This window comes from Scardinius erythrophthalmus, assembly GCF_964197995.2.
Source record: "Scardinius erythrophthalmus genome assembly, chromosome: 5".
NCBI lineage: Eukaryota > Metazoa > Chordata > Actinopteri > Cypriniformes > Leuciscidae > Scardinius > Scardinius erythrophthalmus.
The window spans coordinates 24,640,107-24,659,553 of NC_138225.1; the positions used below are offsets into that span (position 1 = coordinate 24,640,107).

General features: G+C 36.4%; 2 protein-coding genes across 4 annotated transcripts; both read left to right on the forward strand.

The window, feature by feature from the left end:
- The first annotated feature begins 813 nt into the window (after positions 1-813).
- On the forward strand, positions 814-4,242 carry fbp1b (fructose-1,6-bisphosphatase 1b). The gene is made up of 7 exons (XM_081364549.1): positions 814-1,037; positions 1,534-1,696; positions 1,990-2,082; positions 2,189-2,329; positions 2,437-2,574; positions 3,416-3,535; positions 3,689-4,242. Exons 1-7 carry the CDS (start codon positions 868-870, stop codon positions 3,875-3,877), a joined length of 1,014 nt encoding a protein of 337 aa, XP_081220675.1. The 5' UTR covers positions 814-867; the 3' UTR covers positions 3,878-4,242.
- Positions 4,243-5,261: 1,019 nt separating this feature from the next.
- erlin2 (ER lipid raft associated 2) lies at positions 5,262-17,393 on the forward strand. 3 transcript variants are annotated; one of them, XM_081364656.1, is made up of 12 exons: positions 5,262-5,411; positions 6,285-6,389; positions 6,503-6,584; positions 6,660-6,706; positions 8,981-9,042; positions 9,295-9,420; positions 11,066-11,139; positions 12,390-12,448; positions 12,890-12,981; positions 13,110-13,199; positions 15,259-15,338; positions 15,430-17,393. In XM_081364656.1, the coding sequence occupies exons 2-12, from the start codon at positions 6,286-6,288 to the stop codon at positions 15,604-15,606; spliced, it is 993 nt and encodes a 330-aa protein (XP_081220782.1). In that variant the 5' UTR covers positions 5,262-5,411; position 6,285; the 3' UTR covers positions 15,607-17,393. The 3 variants fall into 3 exon arrangements, with proteins under 3 accessions (XP_081220782.1, XP_081220783.1, XP_081220784.1); XM_081364657.1 differs by having other exon boundaries at positions 5,325-5,718; XM_081364658.1 differs by lacking the exon at positions 5,262-5,411 and adding an exon at positions 6,154-6,194.
- Positions 17,394-19,447: the final 2,054 nt, after the last annotated feature.

The window sequence follows — 19,447 nt, forward strand, 5'->3', positions numbered from 1 at the left end:
CAAGATGAACCTCCTGTTTTTTTCCATATTATTTATAGTAAAACATGGTTCTAATTATCTTTTCATCATTATTATTATTATTTGCATAATTTGCATTATTGTACATTACCATTATGTTTAGCCCTTTGTTCAAACTGACCTATAGATGTGGAAATGCAGCAAAGATTAGAGAAGAAACATTAAGGAACCTGATATTTTTTAATGTAAGTTTGTTATAATATTGTGTAAGAATCCTACTGCCCCACTGTTATGTGGCCAATTAACCTTCAAAGCACACTAACCTTTGAACTGCACTGCACATTGATCACGGACACCCTGTGCACATGAACTGTTTCTGCTGACATTTCTGAACTGCTGATCAATCATTAGTCACAACAACTATGCCATATGTGGATCTTTAGATAAACATATAAATGAATGTTGCAAAATAACATCTGTAGAGTAGAATAGCTATATTTAGTGATTTCATCATCCATCCTTTTTAAAACTTCATTGTAAGCACAGATCTTAAAACTAAGATCTACTCTAGTATAAATTTGCTGCATAGATGTGAAGAGCAAAAAGTTCAACAGTCAATCACAAATCAGTCAAACTGATACAATCAGCTCCATTGATACTGACTGACTGTCCCCCTGCACTCAGGGTGAAATCTGTGATAAACTCTGTGGACTTCGGCCAGGCCCTCACCTCCATTAACTACATGTGCAAAAAACCACTCCTCCCTTCTAACCCTTCCTGCAATTGGCTAAACTACCATCACTCCCCCTTTAAACCCAGTCAAATATCTAGACTTAGTTCTAATACATCCATTCTGACAGGAATCTGCAGAAACTCAGAGGAGGTTTCACGCTCCAGCAGTCAGTCATCATGTCAGACAGAGGTGCATTTGATACCAATGTGGTGACCCTCACTAGGTTTGTCTTGGAAGAAGGCAGAAAAGCCAAAGGAACGGGGGAGCTTACAACCCTTCTCAACTCCATGTGCACGGCCATCAAAGCCATTTCCACAGCTGTCAGAAAAGCCGGGATTGCCAATCTGTGAGTAGCCTATTGTTGCATCTTCACCACGCAAACATTTGGACTTTCACAAAAACTGTAGCCATATTAAATAACAGTATATGACTGCATTTTTAGACCGTTTCTATCATTTTTGCATCTTATAGTACAAAAAAGTGTGGTATTCAATACTACCAATTCCCAGAATATACAATGCGGTTTGGTGTCCCATTGATTAGAACCTTTTCAATAGTGTAAACCTTAATTTTCATCTGTGCAAAACACTTTTTCCGGATGCATCATGCTTGCACAATTGAATACATATGTCAATTGAATTCGCTGTTGTAGTGGCTGGTCAGTTCAGCTACTTTACAAACACACTTCAGACTGAGGCAATGATTAGACCTTGTCTCTTGTTGAAATAAGAGCAAAGGTTGACTCATTCCCGTTATCAGCACTGTAAGAGAAAAGGCATACAGGCCACACAATTCTGCATGAATCAAACACTGTTATATAAATCTCCATCTCTCTTTCTCAGCTATGGAATTGCCGGGAGCACAAATGTTACAGGTGACCAGGTGAAAAAGTTGGATGTCCTGTCCAATGATCTTGTTATAAACATGATTAAATCCTCCTTCACATCCTGTGTTTTGGTGTCTGAAGAAGATGAGAAGGCCATCATTATAGAACCAGAGAAAAGGGTGTGTCATTGTTGCTGTTTTTTTTTTTGACCAACCTTAAATTAAAAGTAAAAATAATTTTTAAAATTAAAAACTAATTAATAACATGCAGGAATTTTGTGTTAATATAATTTTAGTCTGCATTTTTAGCAAAATTAATATGTGAATAATCCTTCTTGTTTGTTATAGTCTGTATTGTGGTCTGTGAAATCATTTTGTTTTTTGCTTTATTAAATCCATCAGTATTAACTAGCTACTTTAATGCATTTGTGTTGGCCAATAAACTACATGACACTGTCCTTTCGTTCGCCCAGGGCAAATACGTGGTTTGCTTTGACCCCCTGGATGGCTCTTCAAACATTGACTGCTTAGCTTCTATTGGAACCATTTTTGCAATCTACAGAAAGGTACAGTCCAGACTTTCAGATCCACTTCAGTACAAACAGATGTTTTTACAGTCATCTAAATAAATGCTTTTGTTTGTTTGTTTGTTTGTGTGCACATGATCTCCAGGAAACTGATGATGAGCCCTCAGAGAAGGATGCCTTGCGGAGCGGCAGAAACATTGTGGCAGCCGGGTATGCTCTCTATGGCAGTGCTACCATGATGGTTCTCTCCACAGGCCAGGGAGTCAACTGCTTTATGCTTGATCCTGTATGTCAGCATTATGTTACATACCTTATATTCTGAAGTTTATATACTTTCAATGCATTACCTCTTAAAAGTCTAATCTTCCGCATTCTTTCCTCCTCCATCATTAGGCCATCGGTGAGTTCATACTTGTGGACCAGAATGTCAGGATTAAGAAGAAGGGAAAGATATACAGTCTCAATGAAGGCTATGCACAGCATTTTTACCCAGATGTCACAGAATATCTGCAAAAGAAGAAATTCCCAGAGGTAAGAGCCCCCAGATTCTGAGCATATCTCACTGAAGGGTCAGAGCTAGACAAAAACATCCAAGAATTAAATTGTATCTGTTTAGTAACTGTGGTGATTTTAGTTAACATCATGGTAGAGTCAAGTCTGAACTAAAGACTTAAGAAAACTTACTGCTGTTTAAAAGTTTGGGGTCGGTAAGATTTTAATGTTTTCGGGGGGAAAAAAGTCTCACGCCAAGGGCCAAGGGCGCCATATGCCAAGGGCAAGGCTGCATTTATTTGATCAAAAATTATAGTCAGAACAGCAATATTGTGAAATATTTTTTCAGTTTTAATTAAATGTTTCTATTTCAATATATTTTAAAATATATTTACATGTATTATATATTACAATGATGGCAAAGCCTAATTTTAGAAGCTATTATTCCAGGATTCAGTGTCACATCATCCTTCAGCAATCATTCTAATATGCTGATTTGAAGCTCAAGAATCAATATTCAAAACAGCTGTGCTGCTTAATGCAATACATAACTCTCTGTTTAATAGAAAGTCCAAAACAGCATTTATTAAATAATTGAAATCTTTATTGAAATCTTAAATTTCTTAATAAAAAAAAGTAAGTCCATTAAAGTTAAATGAAAACATTTTTTACTTTCACTCAAGTAAGTGTTTGGAAAGTTTCAATGAAGTTTTGACTGAAATAATTTCTCAGTACCTTTTTTTTTTTTTTTTTTTTTTGAATGTGCAGTATAGAACATTATATAGAAAGTTTGTCAAATTCAGCACAGTGAATAATTTTAGCCAACATAATAAGCCTCTTCCACTGACTGTGAAGATAATGTTCTTGCTCTGACCTGCAGGATGGTAGCTCACCCTATGGAGGGCGCTACGTGGGATCCATGGTAGCTGATGTGCACAGGACGCTGGTCTATGGTGGAATTTTCCTGTACCCTGCTAATATCAAGAGTCCCAAGGGCAAGGTGAGAAAAAAACATGGTTAAACAGTGAATGCTTTGAAATGCTAACTATACAGTGCATCACAAGGCATTTGTGTTATAAAAAGATCAATGTCATATTAAAATGTATTTTGAGGCAACGGTCTCACTGATTTCATGTTTCTTTCCTGGCTCCAGCTGAGGCTGTTGTATGAGTGCAACCCCATGGCGTTCATCGTGGAGCAGGCCGGAGGTATGGCAACAACAGGAGCCATGAATATTCTAGACATCAAACCTGACTCAATCCACCAGAGGGCTCCTGTAGTGCTGGGCTCCCCTGATGATGTGCAGGAGTATATCGCCATCTACAAGAAACACGCCAAATGAGATGCAACCAGATGCGATTTTTTTTTAATTTACTACAACCATCATCATCCCACTGAACCTCAAAAACAAATAGTGAAACCGAAGGACAAAACATGAAGCATGTTGTATATAGGGAACAAGAAGTTTCCATTTTGAGTTTCATTTTCACAATTGTTTGTTCTGTGTCTTTTTTTCTTTCTTTTTTTTTACTCTTATGGCCCCTAGTTATGTGATTCATAATAATAAAAAGAGATTATAATCTGATCCCACAATGTAAAGTGACTGTCATTAAGCCCTAAATATCTCTGTTCACCTTGAAAATAAAATCAGAATTTTGTTTGAACTGTGTCTGCATTAAACATCATTTGATGATCAGAAATCATTGCAAAAAAGCTATAAGCTTTAACTTATTTGGAGTCAAACACAAATCTCATGTCATAGTGTAAATATAGCCGCAAGCAGCAATCATTGGGCTCAAGCACTAATGGCCCATGAATCATTAGCTATCGATTTGAAAATGTATCTTTATGATGGGGTTTTAGAGCAAAGTCTACCTTGAATTTTCATTTAAATTTAGGGTTTGATAAAACAGATCATAGTCACACACAGGTGTCAAAAGGGACAACTGCTTTAAAAGAAATCACTCATTAAAAGAGAATTGAAAGTAACCTGCCGTAAGTCATGGTAAAGCTATGTGGTTGTGTATGTGTGGACATCATTCAACATTTAAATTTGATGAATCGCATGTCATAGGATGCCACAGGTTTGTGTGAACTGTTGTGCTTTCTCTAATGTGATGTGAACATGTATTTAAAAGTGAATAGCCTAAATCATTTAGGAATATTTTTGTAGAAATTATAAAAATAGCCTATAGGCTACTGTAATGCAGAAACACTACATAGAATTCTCGAAAAAACTGTCATATTTTTTCATGATAGAAAAAGTAAATAAATGGAACAATTCTTGGGTCGCTGGTGCAGGGGTGGCCAACGTCGGTCGTGAGAGCCACAATCCTGCAGGGTTTTGCTCCAACCCCGATAAAAACTCACCCGCCTGAAGCTTTCTAACCCTTAAGACCTTGATTAGTTTATTCAGGTTTGTTTGATTAGAGTTGGAGCAAAACTCTGCAGAATTCTGCCTCTCCAGGACCCTGCTATATGCTAGGCTATTTAAAAAAACAGAAATGACAAAAGCACATAACAAAATTACCAAAACTAAAATTAAAATGAAAACGGATTCATCTAATTCGAAATATTTATAGGTCTAAATACTATAATAGTATATAAATAATAGTAAAATAACACTGAAACAAATAAAGGAAAGTAAATAATTCCGGTTATTTATCAATTCGTCTTTATCGCTTTACAATCCTGCTCTGATAGGAAGGTATTTGTCGCCATCTAGTGGTGTGATACTCGAACAACAGCGGAAAAGTAGGTCAAACCTCTGGTCAAACTGTGGTGACGTCAGACGCAAAAGAGCGTCGCTGTATTTCCTCATCGATCGCAGGTGTCTCGCTACCGGTCACCGCGAAGCAGTTACAGCGCGTATTTAGGTAACATCAAATTTGGTTCGCATTCATCCACAAAGTATTTTTTTCTGTGTTTTAATCGCGTCGACTGGATGTCTCAAGTATTTTCTTTGTAGACACATTTTTTAAAGCTAGCTAGTAATGTTTACTATTGGTTAGATTGCAGCTTGTCGCCAAGACAATATTGTGATTTTGACACAGTAACAGTAGCGTTAACTAATTTGTAGAACTGTATCGATTAGTTTGTGTAACACCAAGAGAAAGCCCATAGCCAGCGGCAACTTCTGGACACTCAAGTCATATATTTACCGAACACCACTTCAGACTTCCTGTATGTTATTCTGTCTCTAAAACCGTTAACACGCGCTTTGAACTCTCTTATCTAGTGCTTACTAAACTGAGGGTTTCGTTTGTGGTTGTGGTTTTTCAAACAATATACAGTCAATAAAACAGACATTTGCATTCAGGTATTTGTGCTTGGTTTCCTCAATCCTCTTATCAACAAAGTCACAGCAATGTCAGTGCTCCACATGCTCTCTCAATCTGTCATGAATCTGTCGGTAGTTTTCACAGTAGTAATGTTGTTAGCTGTTAGCTGCTACCCATAAAATACACAAAATAATCGTTTTAATTGTTGATGCACAGCAAACCAGTTTAGGCATTTTTAATCTGCAGGATACAACAAAACGTTACATGTAAACAATATATTTTAACTATTATTATTATTATTAAGTTGTTCTGGGATCTGTTTTCGTCTTTGTTTGCTAAGATACAATACTACACATTTCCTGTTTGAGGCTATTAATGGTAAATTATGCATACAATGCACATTAGTTACTTTACGTGTTGTTTACTGTTGATAGCATGGAGATGTACTTTATTATCTGTTTTGTTCAGAATGACATTGGGAGCGATTGCCTCTGTGATCCTCGCCATAGGAGGAGCCGCAATGTTTTCTGCTCTTCATAAGATTGAGGAAGGACATGTGGGTGTTTACTACAGGTCAGTTGCTGAAGATTTTCCAATAATCTGCTCCCAGAACCAAGCAGATGCTGCACAGCATGTCAGTCTCTACTCTATGGCTCGTATAACTGTGTGTGCTTCTCTCCTCTCAGAGGTGGAGCTCTGCTGACCGCCACCAGTGGCCCTGGATTTCATCTGATGCTGCCGTTCATTACTTCATTCAGATCTGTACAGGTAAAAGGCAAACTCTTTATGTATAGTTAAACTCAGTTTTCTTTTTCTTATTGCATCCTCTCTCTTTTCGTTAAGACAACCCTACAAACAGATGAAGTAAAGAATGTTCCATGCGGCACAAGGTGAGGTTAATTGTTCATTCATTAGAATCATGTGCATGCAAAGCAAGAGCAAGAAAGCCAGCTTTAGTGTAGGCGTTTGGTTTTCTCTATTGCTACATACATACCAAATTCTTGTTTGTTGAAATCTGGCCTGCAGTTCTGTATAGCCAATATCATATAGGCCGGTTTCACAGTCAGGGCTTAAGCCAGGATCAGACCCTAGTTCAATTAGGGCAGTTAAGTAGCTTTTATAAACGTGCCTTAGAAAAACCATTACCGGTGTGCATCTTGAAAAAACAAATATTATCTTAAGATATGTCATTGCAAGTTGCTTTTAGTTAAAACAGCTCAAACATGCATTTTAGCCTGGGACTAGCTTAAGACTTGTCTGTGAAACCGGGGGATAGTGTCGTGGAAAAAGTCTTCTCCTCTTTGTTAGAAATCTCTTGAGTCACGGAGTTCCAGATCGGATCCCCAAACTTCGACTTTATTGGTGGAGGCAACGCAACCGAGATGCCTGCAGAACATCTAACAACCTCATTAAAGACTGTCACTTTTATACAGTCTCTTACATCTCACCTGATGTTCCTCACTGGCTGGTATAGCTAGCTGGGTGTTTTGCTCAGGTCTGCTGAAGTGAGACACCTGAGGCCTTCTCTGAGATTTACACTACAGGCTGTAAAACAAATCTTAATGAAAACACTTTTCAAGAAAATAATTAGTCATTGCAGGGTGAAAAGACACTTTGCATGCTTAAAGCCTAGTCTGACTGCAGCTTAATAGAGGCTCCTGCTCCACAGCAGTTCTGGAAAATCCTACCTAGGCTGAAGGTTGAGAACTTCATTTACTGAGCAGACACAATTGATCGACTATAGTATAGAGTTTAGGTTAAGACATTTAAATCTGGCTTAACTTTTCACAATTCTGTTCCCTCCTCCTTTCCTTATCATTTCCTGTCATCTCTCTACTGTTCTATACAAATAAACTTGACAAAAGTCCAGATAAACTGGTTAAAAATAAACTGTTTTTTTTTCTTCCCTGAGTTTTTTTTTTCAGATTATTGCTGTAATTAATAATGTATTTATTGTATTTGATTATCATATTTACTGAAAGGTGCAGTGAGTGATTTTTTTTTTTTTGAGAAATGATGTTGAAAATGAAATCAACACCTAAACAAACTATTTTGTTTATTTGCTAGATGTCTGTTCTGTGTGTGCTAAAAAATTGTGTTTGTACATAGTACTGGTGGTGTAAATATGAGAAAAAACAAAGTAGATTGGACCGATCCAAGCGGGACATTTGTACAAAGACTGTAGAAACTAAAGAGAGATGGCAGAGATAATAAGAGCAAAGAGGAAAATAATTGGAAGAATGACCAGACAAGAGCTAGGATCCGCATAAATATTGGAAAAATAATTCCAGCACTAGAGAGACGTTAGAGAGCGGGAAGGCCTGAAAGTGGACGCTGAGGTTGCTTTGGTTCTGCTCCATACATGAGTACTATTGGTTATTGCTATGTTTCCCAGAACCACATGCTGTTGTGGTTGTTGAATCACAGCTGATTCATCCACACTTGCGCAAGCTGTCTGATGTTGTTAGTGGTTGCTTGTGTTGCATAGTGTGTTTGTTATTTTGGGGGCGGAGCAATGAAGGGAAGGTTGTGTTTGTAGATTTCAAATATCAGCAGTTTTTCTCAGTAATTGCTTACTGCAACTTTAATGTGGGTAAATGTGTTATCATATGTTTCTATAAAGAATGCTGTTCAAAAGTTTGGGGTCAGTAAGATTTTTGATGTTTTTGAAAGAAGATTCTTATGTTCACCAATGCTGCGTTTATTTAATCAAAAATACAGTAAAGGCAAACAGTCATATTATGAAACAGTAATACAATTTAAAATATTTGTAGAAAGTAATTTATTCATGTGATGGCAAGGCAGCATCATTACTCAGTGTCACATGATCCTTCAGAAATCATTCTAATATGATGATTTGCTGCTCAAGACAAATTTTTTTGGGGGATGAATAGGAAGTTCAAGAGAACAGCATTTACTTGAAATAGAAAACTTGTAACATAAATGTCTTTACTGTTGTTTTTCATTAATTTAATGGGTCATTGGCGCTAAATACTTTTTAAATTACATCTGGCATAGCACAAGTTCACAAAACAGATTGTCAGTCGGGTATCACTGATCATCTCAGACACATGCTGTTGTGAGAGAGACCCTGTGTGAAATTTATTTTAGAAATTGATTTCCACACTTATTCATAAATGGCAACATGTTGTTTTGCTTTGCAGTGGAGGTGTAATGATCTACTTTGATCAGATTGAGGTGGTGAACTACCTTGTTCCCTCAGCAGGTAAAATGATTTTTTTGTAATTTATAATGTAGAAGTGCATAAAAGGCTGTCGTTGGGGGTGGACAACTGGGAACGTTTTCCTGGGCTTGTAACATGGAAGGGCCCACTAAAGAGCCTTTTTGGCATAGCCTGCTTGCTCATAAATATTTTTTCCCGCTCCCCATGAATTTAAGTGATGAGTGAGACTATAACTGTCATTTATTTGATGTGCCCTATTCATCTTTCTTAACATCATTGTTTGTTCTGCTGCAGTTTATGGCATTGTGCGAAACTTCACTGCTGACTATGACAAAGCCCTGATTTTCAACAAGGTTCACCATGAGCTGAATCAGTTCTGTAGTGTGCACTCACTTCAGGAGGTCTACATAGGTTTATTTGGTAAGTGTTGTGTTGCTGTACCGTGTTAAATGATTTTATATCATTAAACATGTTAATATTTTGCTGCTTTAAGACCCATATTTCAAAGCAAGGGTCTCTTCCTTGCAGCTGACAGCAACTGCCTCATAAAAGACTCTCATTGAAAGTGCATTTCTGTAAATGCAGTTTTTTCCCTTCAAACTGATGGGTGAATTTAAATAATTGTATGCATATTTTTCTCTACTAAAATGTCAAGACACCCTGAATGCACAATATAATTCACTAGGAAGGTTTAGGAAATAAAAAATATGTTTTGTTTTTTTTTCATAATGAAACACCTTAACAGTAATTCATTTGGATTCTCTTTAGCTCTAGAAATGCATGTTAAAATTTTTGCAGTGTGAGAAGTTCATAGTGGCTTTATATCTCTAAAACAAATGCACTTCACAATGGTGTGAGGGGATTACAGCCCTCTAGTGGTGATGTGATGGTGTTGCATATGTGACTAGAATTCACCCAAATAGTATTATAGTATTGTAGTACATAAATATTGGGTGAACTATCCCTTTAAGCTTCTGAAGTGCGTTTTATTTGCAGTTGTGAAAATTGTTCAATTGTAATCATAATATACAGTACTGTGCAAAAGTCATAGGCATGTTAATACCAGACCCCCCCCCCCCCCCAAAAAAAAGGTTTTAAGTCAGTTATTTATATCTTTTGCTGTAGTGTGTCAGTAGGAAATATCAGTTTACATTTCAAAACATTCTTTTTGACGTTAATTGTAATAATCCAGTGAGATTTCTGTATGCACAAGGAGTCTGACAATAGCCGGTCTGATCTGATCTCACCATCATCGAGTCCATCTGTGTTTACATGAAGAAACAGAAAAAACTGAGACAGACTAAATCCTGAAGAACTGCGGGAACATCTCCAACATCTCCTTGAAGAAACCTTCCTGCAAAGCAACCTGACAAACTATGCGCAAGTGTACCTGGACAAAAGCCGTTTTAAACGCAAAGGGTCGTTACACCATATATTGATTTGAATTAGTTAATAGAAATTAAATCATAAATAAATTCAATTTGTGATTTTATTTTTGAAAGCATTCTCACTTTACAGCATTTTAACACAAGTGCCAGTACTTTTCACAATACTGTAGCTTTGCAGGAAGGTTTCTTCAAGCATCTTAGAGACGTTCCCGCAGTTCTTCTGGATTTAGTCTGTCTCAGTTTTTTCTGTTTCTTCGTGTAATCACAGACGGACTCGATGATAGTGAGATCAGATCCCATATCCTTGTGCATACAGAAATCTCACTGGATTATTACAATTAATGGCAAAAACAATGTTTGGAAATGTAAACTGATATTTCCTACTGACACACTACAGCAAAAGATATAAATAACTGACTTAAAACCATTTGGGGGGGTATTAACATGCCTAAAACCTTTGCACAGTACTGTATAATATAATGTAATTATAATAATTTTTAAAAATTCAGATACTATTGATTTTTCCATGAATATATATATAGCCATTGATGCTGATATGGCATTAAATCATAAAGAAAGTAAATATTTGCCGTTGTGCTGTGATAAGAAAATGAGTTATGTGTATAAGTTCTGTGTATCATTCATAAAGTGACCTATTGATTCTTCTCCGGCCTTAGATCAAATAGATGAAAATCTAAAACTCACGCTACAGGAGGATCTTACAAGCATGGCACCTGGACTCATCATTCAGGTGGGATTCAACATTTTTTGCCAATTTAGTCTGTTTTGTGCTCCAATCCACAGAGTTCTGTTCTTGTCAACATTCTATCTTCTGTACAGGTTATACATTAGTGCTTAGTTAAAAGGATAGTTCACCAAAAAATGAAAATTAGCCCATGATTTACTCACCCTGAAGCCAGCCTAGGTGTAGATGACATTCTTCTTTCAGACAAATACAAATCGGAGTTATATTAAAAAATGTCCTGGCTCTTCCCACCTTTATAATGGCAGTGAATGGCTGTATGTCTTTGGAAGTCCATCAAAGCGCATCTATTCATGATTAAAGTGCTCCACGTGTGTCCGGGGCTTAATAAAGGCCTTCTGAAGTGAAGTGAAGCGATGCGTTTGTGTAAGAAAAGTATCCATATTTGAAACTTTATCGACTAAAATAACTAGCTTCCGGGAGACGGCTGCACGCATTGATTTACGCCAAATGAGTAAACACTGGAACTATACACTGGAACACTATAACTCTGATTGTATTCATCTGAAAGAAGAATGTCATATACAACTAGGATGGCTTCAGGGTGAGTAAATCATGGGCTAATTTTCATTTTTGGGTGAACTATCCCTTTAAACGGGGCCTTCGAATTCAGGAAAGATAACCATGGTCTTTCGTAATTTATTACAAAAACATTCAAGACTTTATCTTGTTATACATTTTGTAAGACCAGAGATAAGATGTTGCTATAATCTCTCTGTGTATTTGTGCATGTGTTTGTCTTTCATTATTTAGCTTTGATTTGGCAGAAATCCGATTTCCTTTATCAAATCCCTTTGGTGCAGATTAACCAAGTTTTCACAGACTCAAGCAAAGAAGCTTAAAACAGCCTTCCTCGTAATAAACTGTGCAAGCAGTAGATTTCCTTTGTATATATTATCACTAAAAATGTGCAAGTCATCAGCTTATTGGTACAACACTGAGATCATTAGTAACCTGATTCATGCTTCCTTGTAATGTGAATATTCGTATGGAACTCTCGTGGGTAATGTGTCATTCACTTGATGCACGATGAGCTGTGAGTCACATGAGGAGTATGTAAACATGTCCATTAATTTTGTTCCGAGATCCATTTGTTCTTCTGACTCCTTTCCCAAGGCTCTTGCAGCAAAAAGTGGAAAAAAAGAAGAGAGAAAGTCAAATATCTATAATTAGATTTTGTTTATTAACAAAAAGAATGTCTGTCTGTCTTTAACTTTTTTTCCTCTCCCCGTAAGTAGGCGGTCCGTGTTACTAAACCAAACATTCCAGAAAGCATTCGCAGGAACTATGAATTAATGTGAGTTTATGAGAACCTTTTGCATGTACTAGCTTATTGTGTTACAACCAGGACCCAAAAGGAACTAACACTAACACAGTGAGTGAATGTAGTGGTAATAATTGTTTCTAACTGGCCATGATTTATATTATGCCTCTATGACAAAGGAATTATTATTCTTACTTTTTTTTAACTAATTGATAACCCTGCATATTAGTGACACACAGTACAGGTTATGTTACTCACATTATGTATAATGTTGCCATCTTGCAAGTAACTTTGTACTTGCATATGAGACTACATTTTGGACCCTGGTTACAGCATAATTTGTCATTCTATATCTAAACTGCAACACTGTATTTTGGTCTAAAGTAAGAATATTCTGTCAGTCCTTATCAACTGAGATTATTTGAAACAGAAATACAGAATCTCTCTTTTTCTTTATTTTGTGTGTCTTCTCAGGGAGAGTGAGAGAACAAAGTTACTGATTGCGGCTCAGACACAGAAGGTGGTGGAGAAGGAGGCAGAGACGGAGAGGAAAAAGGCTGTCATTGGTGAACAAAGATGTTTTTTCTTAGCACTCCGCCTGATTAGCATGTTTGGTCGTGTGGATTGGATTCCGATGAAGTTGTTGCTTATTTAAAAGTAAAAGAATGTTGCTCTACTTTTTTCCTGTCTGCAGAGGCAGAGAAGGTGGCACAGGTGGCTGAAATCAAATATGGCCAGAAAGTTATGGAAAAAGAAACAGAGAAAAAAATATCAGAAATTGAAGGTAGGTGAATGTGTGTTCATGTTCCCTGAGGTTCAAGACTGAAATGTAGGAGAATAAAAACAGGTTGGATTAACCATATGGGCATTTGGGCCCTGATTTGATCAAAATAAAAAATTAACAATGGTCAGGGTTTGGAAGAAATGACCCCATAGCATTATGTACCTATTTCATAAATTGAATTAAAAAGTTCTGATTGAGTAAGATTTTTTTTTAAAGGAAATGAATACTTTCATTATTCAGCAAAGGTGTATTTAAAGTGTCTACCAAATCAGCATGCAGATCACTTTTTGAAGCACATTGTTACAGAAGCTGTCAGGTTCAAAACTTTCATCAATACCTCTAAGAGTTTGTCTCGTCAACGTGAAAATTATGTGAGAATGAAATGAGCAAAAAACAAAACTACAGACAGAATAAATGATTGCATAGAAGACAAATGCAAACAATTACATGCAAAGCAAGTCACTGTCATTAGTGCAAGACATCTACAAATCAAACCAGTGTGTCCATTGACATACTATCTTTGTTACAAAAATGAATTATGTATTATTTATGTATCAATTCATAATGTGCTATTTACATAGAATAGTTAAAGTTAGTAACAGTGATTTCAGGCCCAAAAATATTTTTATCACATTCATCTAATCTTTCATAACGAACCGACAGGGGGAGGGTGTTGTGAGGTTTTGTGCTCGTGCACGGCTGCACGCGAAGTCAGAGCTGAAGAAGGAACTGGCTCAAAACCTCACAACACCCTCCCCCTGTCGGTGATTGGTTGGAACACTATTTGTTTTGGTTTTGAGTGTTTGGCTAAACCATTTGTTTTTGTGTGCAGATCTCAGAGCCTAGGCTGCCTACAGAGACGCGTTTTTTTTGACGGCATGCTTATGGGGCGGGCAGCTAGCGGATCGTTAGGAAAGATTAGATGAATGTGATAAAAATATTTTTGGGCCTGAAATCACTGATACCACCTTTAACCAGAATATATATATAACTATAATATATAACTTCCACTGGCCGTTCTATGTAAATAGCGCATGATGAAGCTATATCAGCTGACTCTTCAGTATGTTTTCTACTGTGCAGTTTTTGGAATGTTTTTTTAAGGTTAGGTTTCTTTGCCTTCTAACTGTAATACTGGGAAAATGACTTTCCTGAGAAAATGGACTGAATCATACATGCCGAAAGCCACAGTGTTAAGGTTTTATGAGAACATTTGTTAGGAAGTTGTTATGGAGTGTCTGAACTAATGTGAAGCTAAAAACTTCATGCAAGGACTGTTTGTTCTGATCATGCTTTGGAACTTTTAGTTTATTATGCCGTTATTCATTATAACACAATACATATAGTTGGATGGAAATAATAAAGAGATTTGTTTTTATCTAGAAGGCCTCATCATGTTTTGATCTCTGACAAGGTTGCTTAACAATTCTAAAAGGGCTGCTGTAGCTGTATGTACGGTCTCGTAATGCTTGGATATCCGCTGTACTGGTCTTTCCAGCGGTACTGAAACTGGCCAGAATGTCTCAATTCTCAACTGAGTTTTGAATGCTGTTTGTAAAACTAGTGACTAATCTGGCAGGAGTGCAACAAAGTCAGTCATTTTTTCCCCACATTAATTTTTTTTAGCTATAGTGAAATGAATAGTACTTTTGAGAAAAAAGAAAAAAGAAAAAAAAACTTCAAAAACATGTAGACGGTCATACCAGTCGTCTAATAGTCGTCTGCTTTATTTTACGTGGAAGCTGGTCGCCTCATGGCGGCCAACATGTTGAGATACTAAGATGCTTTCACACTATGTCGGAATTACAGTAATTACAAGATTACGACTTGTAAAAAGCAGTCACAAACTCGTAGTTTTAAATTATAATTACAACTTATTGTTGTTTATTGTTAACTGAGTTTTCAGAGGTTTGGGTGAACCGCCTGAATATTATATGAGATGCTTAGCATGAATTTAAATTGCATTGACTCTCCTTCATCACACAATTCTGACTGAATGTTGCTGTGATTTCTGTTGTGTTCATTTTACACTCTTTTTTTGTTGTTGCTGATTTTATAGACAGCGCTTTCCTTGCTACGCAGAAAACAAAAGCAGATGCAGATTTCTACACCGCACAGAGGACAGCTGAGGCCAATAAGGTAAACAATTAAAACTGTACCCCATCATTAACGTGCTCATTGATTTATGAAACATGTTACTCTCCTCATCTCATCTCTTCTCTTCTCACAGCTCAAGCTGACCCCTGAATATCTCCAGCTGATGAAATTTAAGGCAATAGCAGCTAATAGTAAGATTTACTTTGGAAGTGAGATCCCTCACATGTTTATGGATTCAGGACCAGGAAGCTCCTCCGCTGCTTCCAAAGCCATAGACGCCCTCTCAGAGGGGATCCTGGACTTGGAATGACGAGAGATGGCGTAGAACTCTGGGTTGTAGCACTGAGAATAAATTAACGGGTAATGGAAGACTAATAGCCTGTCTGTAGACTGCATTGGGACAATCTGCAGCTGAAACCACTTCGGTAAAGTAACACGGTGCTTTACCTGTATCTATACCCTGGGGACTTGATCACAAGCCAGCGGTGCTTGAACAGAGTATTATACTTTTCAATAGAACAGAATGTGGCAGTTTAAATTTGAATGTAATAATGTACGCTCGAGATTTGTGCATGTTTTAAAATATATATTGTTTATAAACTTAAACAGTCATTCAGTTTTATGTTGTTGTTTTTTTACACTGAGGGATTGGTTTATGTACTTAATAGACATCTTTGCATCTTAAAGGCTCTTATACCTCAGGGATTATTTTATTGGATTTACTTTAAATTACTTTTTTTTTCTACAACCCCCTCAGAATGAAACAGTATGGTTTCAATTAGGATGTTCTAAAGATATTTGCCATTTGTTTTGCATTTTCACTTACTCAATAAATTAGCTCCATCAATGGGGAAAAAATGGGGACATTTGGCTAAGTACTGAGAAAATCTTTTGAGAGAGGTAAGAATTTCTAGTGAGAAGATAGTTGTGTAAACTAACAGCAGAGTAAGGTCATGTGATAACAGTGTAGCATAAAGCATTTGTTGCTAAATTTAGAAGTTCTGCATCATATGTATGTATAAATTGTGTGCGGAGTTTTAGTATTTTGAATGCAGCAAGAAATGTTCTCTCTTAATCAGTGTACGGTACACTATATAACGATGTCCTCCTTTAAATCGGCAGGCGTTTTGTGCCTTTTCTAGCTCGCCTGCAGCACTGATTAGCCCAGAGCAGGACTGTGATCTCATAAACCTTCCAGTTCTTCTATCACTTTCACATTTCAGAGGTTTTGGGTGTTGACACAGAAATTAATTTTTGTCTCAGTCTGGTCATTGACCTTGAAAAATTGAGCATGTCTGTGGGCTGTTTCTCACTCATGGAATGTTTATTCTACTTTCATTTCTTGGTTGGTTATGTTTTGAATATGTTCCATAAACAATTTCCATTTCTCATAAACTCAAGTTCTATTACAAAATATACAAGGCATATTTTTTTTTCTTTTCAGTGTCTAAAATTGTTACATAAGATCATGTACAGTATATCTCATTCTAGTACCTCTAGTGGATCAATAGCTTGCTTCCATTTGTAGTTAGAAGTCAGGTATGTTAACATTCATGCATATCTGGAACTTGAAGGAAGTAAAAACCTTGTCACTGATATGCGTATAAATGTTCTTAAAAATGAACAACATACCTCATATTTGTACATTTGAAATTATATATTAATCTCATTAGTGTTACTGTCTTTGAAAGCTGCAGCTTAAATTTAGTGAGAACTTTAGTGTGACTATTTATTTCAGAACAGTTGTGTTTAGGCAGAGGCCATTGTTTTAAACATTTCAGCAGATTGTGTAATACTCTGTTCAAAACTGCAGAGACTCATCAGAAATTCCCAAAGACCTTTACTGTTGTCGGTGTTTCGCTGGAACACTGAGTGTGTATTGAATCACTGTCTCTTTTTAGTGTATTGTCAAGTTCAGCTTCTTCACATTAACAGTACTTAAAAGTTGGCTATGTATTGGGTGTGTATTGTTTATACATTAAAGTTTTTTTTCTTATTAAGCCTTTGTGTTCAGATTTTATGACATGACATCCTCAGAAACATGCTTGGTACAGGCAGGTCAGTGTTACTTTTACACTTAATAAACACTTTAATCCTATGTGAAAGGTGCATTTATGTATTTTTCATAGGTCTAAATACACTTGCAGATGGAAAAATCTTTCAAGAAGAAAAGGTGAACTTTGTGAAATGTTGGTTGACTTTTAGAAATCCTTTGTCAACACTTGGACATCCATGGAAGACCGTTATGAATATGATCACACTAACTGGTGCCCTGTTTTATAGGGTCTTCTTTTTTTAGAAAGAAAATTGTCTCTTTATCCAGATACTCGTAATTCAGTTTGAACTTGCAGTGAGACCATTACAGGAAAATAAATGTGTTATGCTTTCTTGTGCAATTTCTTGATGATGAAGAGATGTGATGTAATGAACATTGACATCATCATAATAGAGAACAGCAGTTCAATTTAAAGTGGTACAACTGCACAAAACCTGAATTCTTTTTTCAGACACAGGCAGCATTTCCAGATGGTTTAATAATCTAATAATAATAATAATAAAGAGATATGTCACCTGGACATGTTAATGAAAATTCTGTCATCATTTACTTACCCTTATGTAGTTTCGAATCTGTATGACTTTCTTTGGTGGAACGTATGAGATATTTTGAAGAATGTTGGTATAACCAAACAGTTTTGGTTCCCATTGACTTCCATTTATGGACAAAAATTACTATGGAAATCAATGGTTGCCAAAACTATTTGGTTACCAACATTCTTCAAAATAGCTGCTTTTGTGTACTGCAGAAAAAAACTAAACGCATACAGGTTACGAATGACATGAGGTTTGAATATCCATTTGAAGTGTCTCACAATGAGTTGATGTTTGTTTAGGTTTCTGAAGAAAAAAAAAAGGTATTTATAAGTGGCATAGCATAAAAAGTCTTACTCAATGACCACCCAAATATTTAAGCCATATCTTTCAGTAATTTGTTTTCTCTAGATGTATGTCTGCATTACATTCGTATTTCATTGAATATCCATCGTTGTCCAGCTTTGAAATAAAGCATTGCATGTATAGGTGTCTGGAGAGCAGTATCATGGATGCTGTGAATGACACTACTATTCCTTATTCAGAGATTCCAGCAGCTGCCGAGGAGATCTTTGTACTATTCTTTGGGTTCTACAGTGGGCTGTTGTTCTGGCAGTGCCGGGCGGATTTCTAACATTTTATTGAATTTGTTGTTGAACAAGTATCAGAGCATCTGGTGTAGGGTTTGTTTGTTTTGGTTTTTTAAAAAGATTTCTTCCTCATCAAAAAATTGGGACATAAATATACATAAAACAAAAATATACATAAAAACAAAAATATACATAAAACAAAAATATACATAAAAAACAGTAATTATATTTTACAAAACTATTGTACATTCACTACTTATCTGCATTATATGAGTTTTTTTTTCAGTGTGGTATAAGAAACTGAATAAACACTTGCTCAGATTACAACCAACAGACAATAAACCTGCACATATGATGTTTCATAACTAAGTTAACACGTTCAAATAGCCTAAACTATCCAATCAACTCGTCATCAGCAATTACCATGTATGTCCTATCAGCATGAGAGGAAGCGTTTATATATATAGGGAGGAGTACTCTGGGTTCGGGACAAATTCCGAGTTCAGAGCCCTCTACTCGGACAGCATGCCAAATACGCAACTCGTGAAATGGTAGTGGTATTAGTAGAATTGTTCTTTTTTTACAATGCTTTTTGCTTACTTTATACACAAATTTGGGTGGATGTCGATGATGATGGGAAGTATGATATTTTGCTGAAGAACACACATACAAAGAAATGGCTGGTCGAGATGCTCTCCACTCCATCACACATCATGTTTGTGAGAACAGGAATGCTGGACATTTTGTGCCTCTTCCAGAAGTAAGCTTGTTGCTTGCTTTATGAAGGAGGGGGTCTTCAGGTTCTAAAAAGAGCTGAAGTTCATCAACAATTATGTTTTTGCAGCAGTTTAAGAAATTATTTTATTATTTACAGAAATTTAAGAACTATAAAAAGCATATCAAAATAAAGTGTTCAGTCAAAGTCAATGGACCATAAAGTTTTTTAGATTTTCTTTTTTTCTTTATGTTACA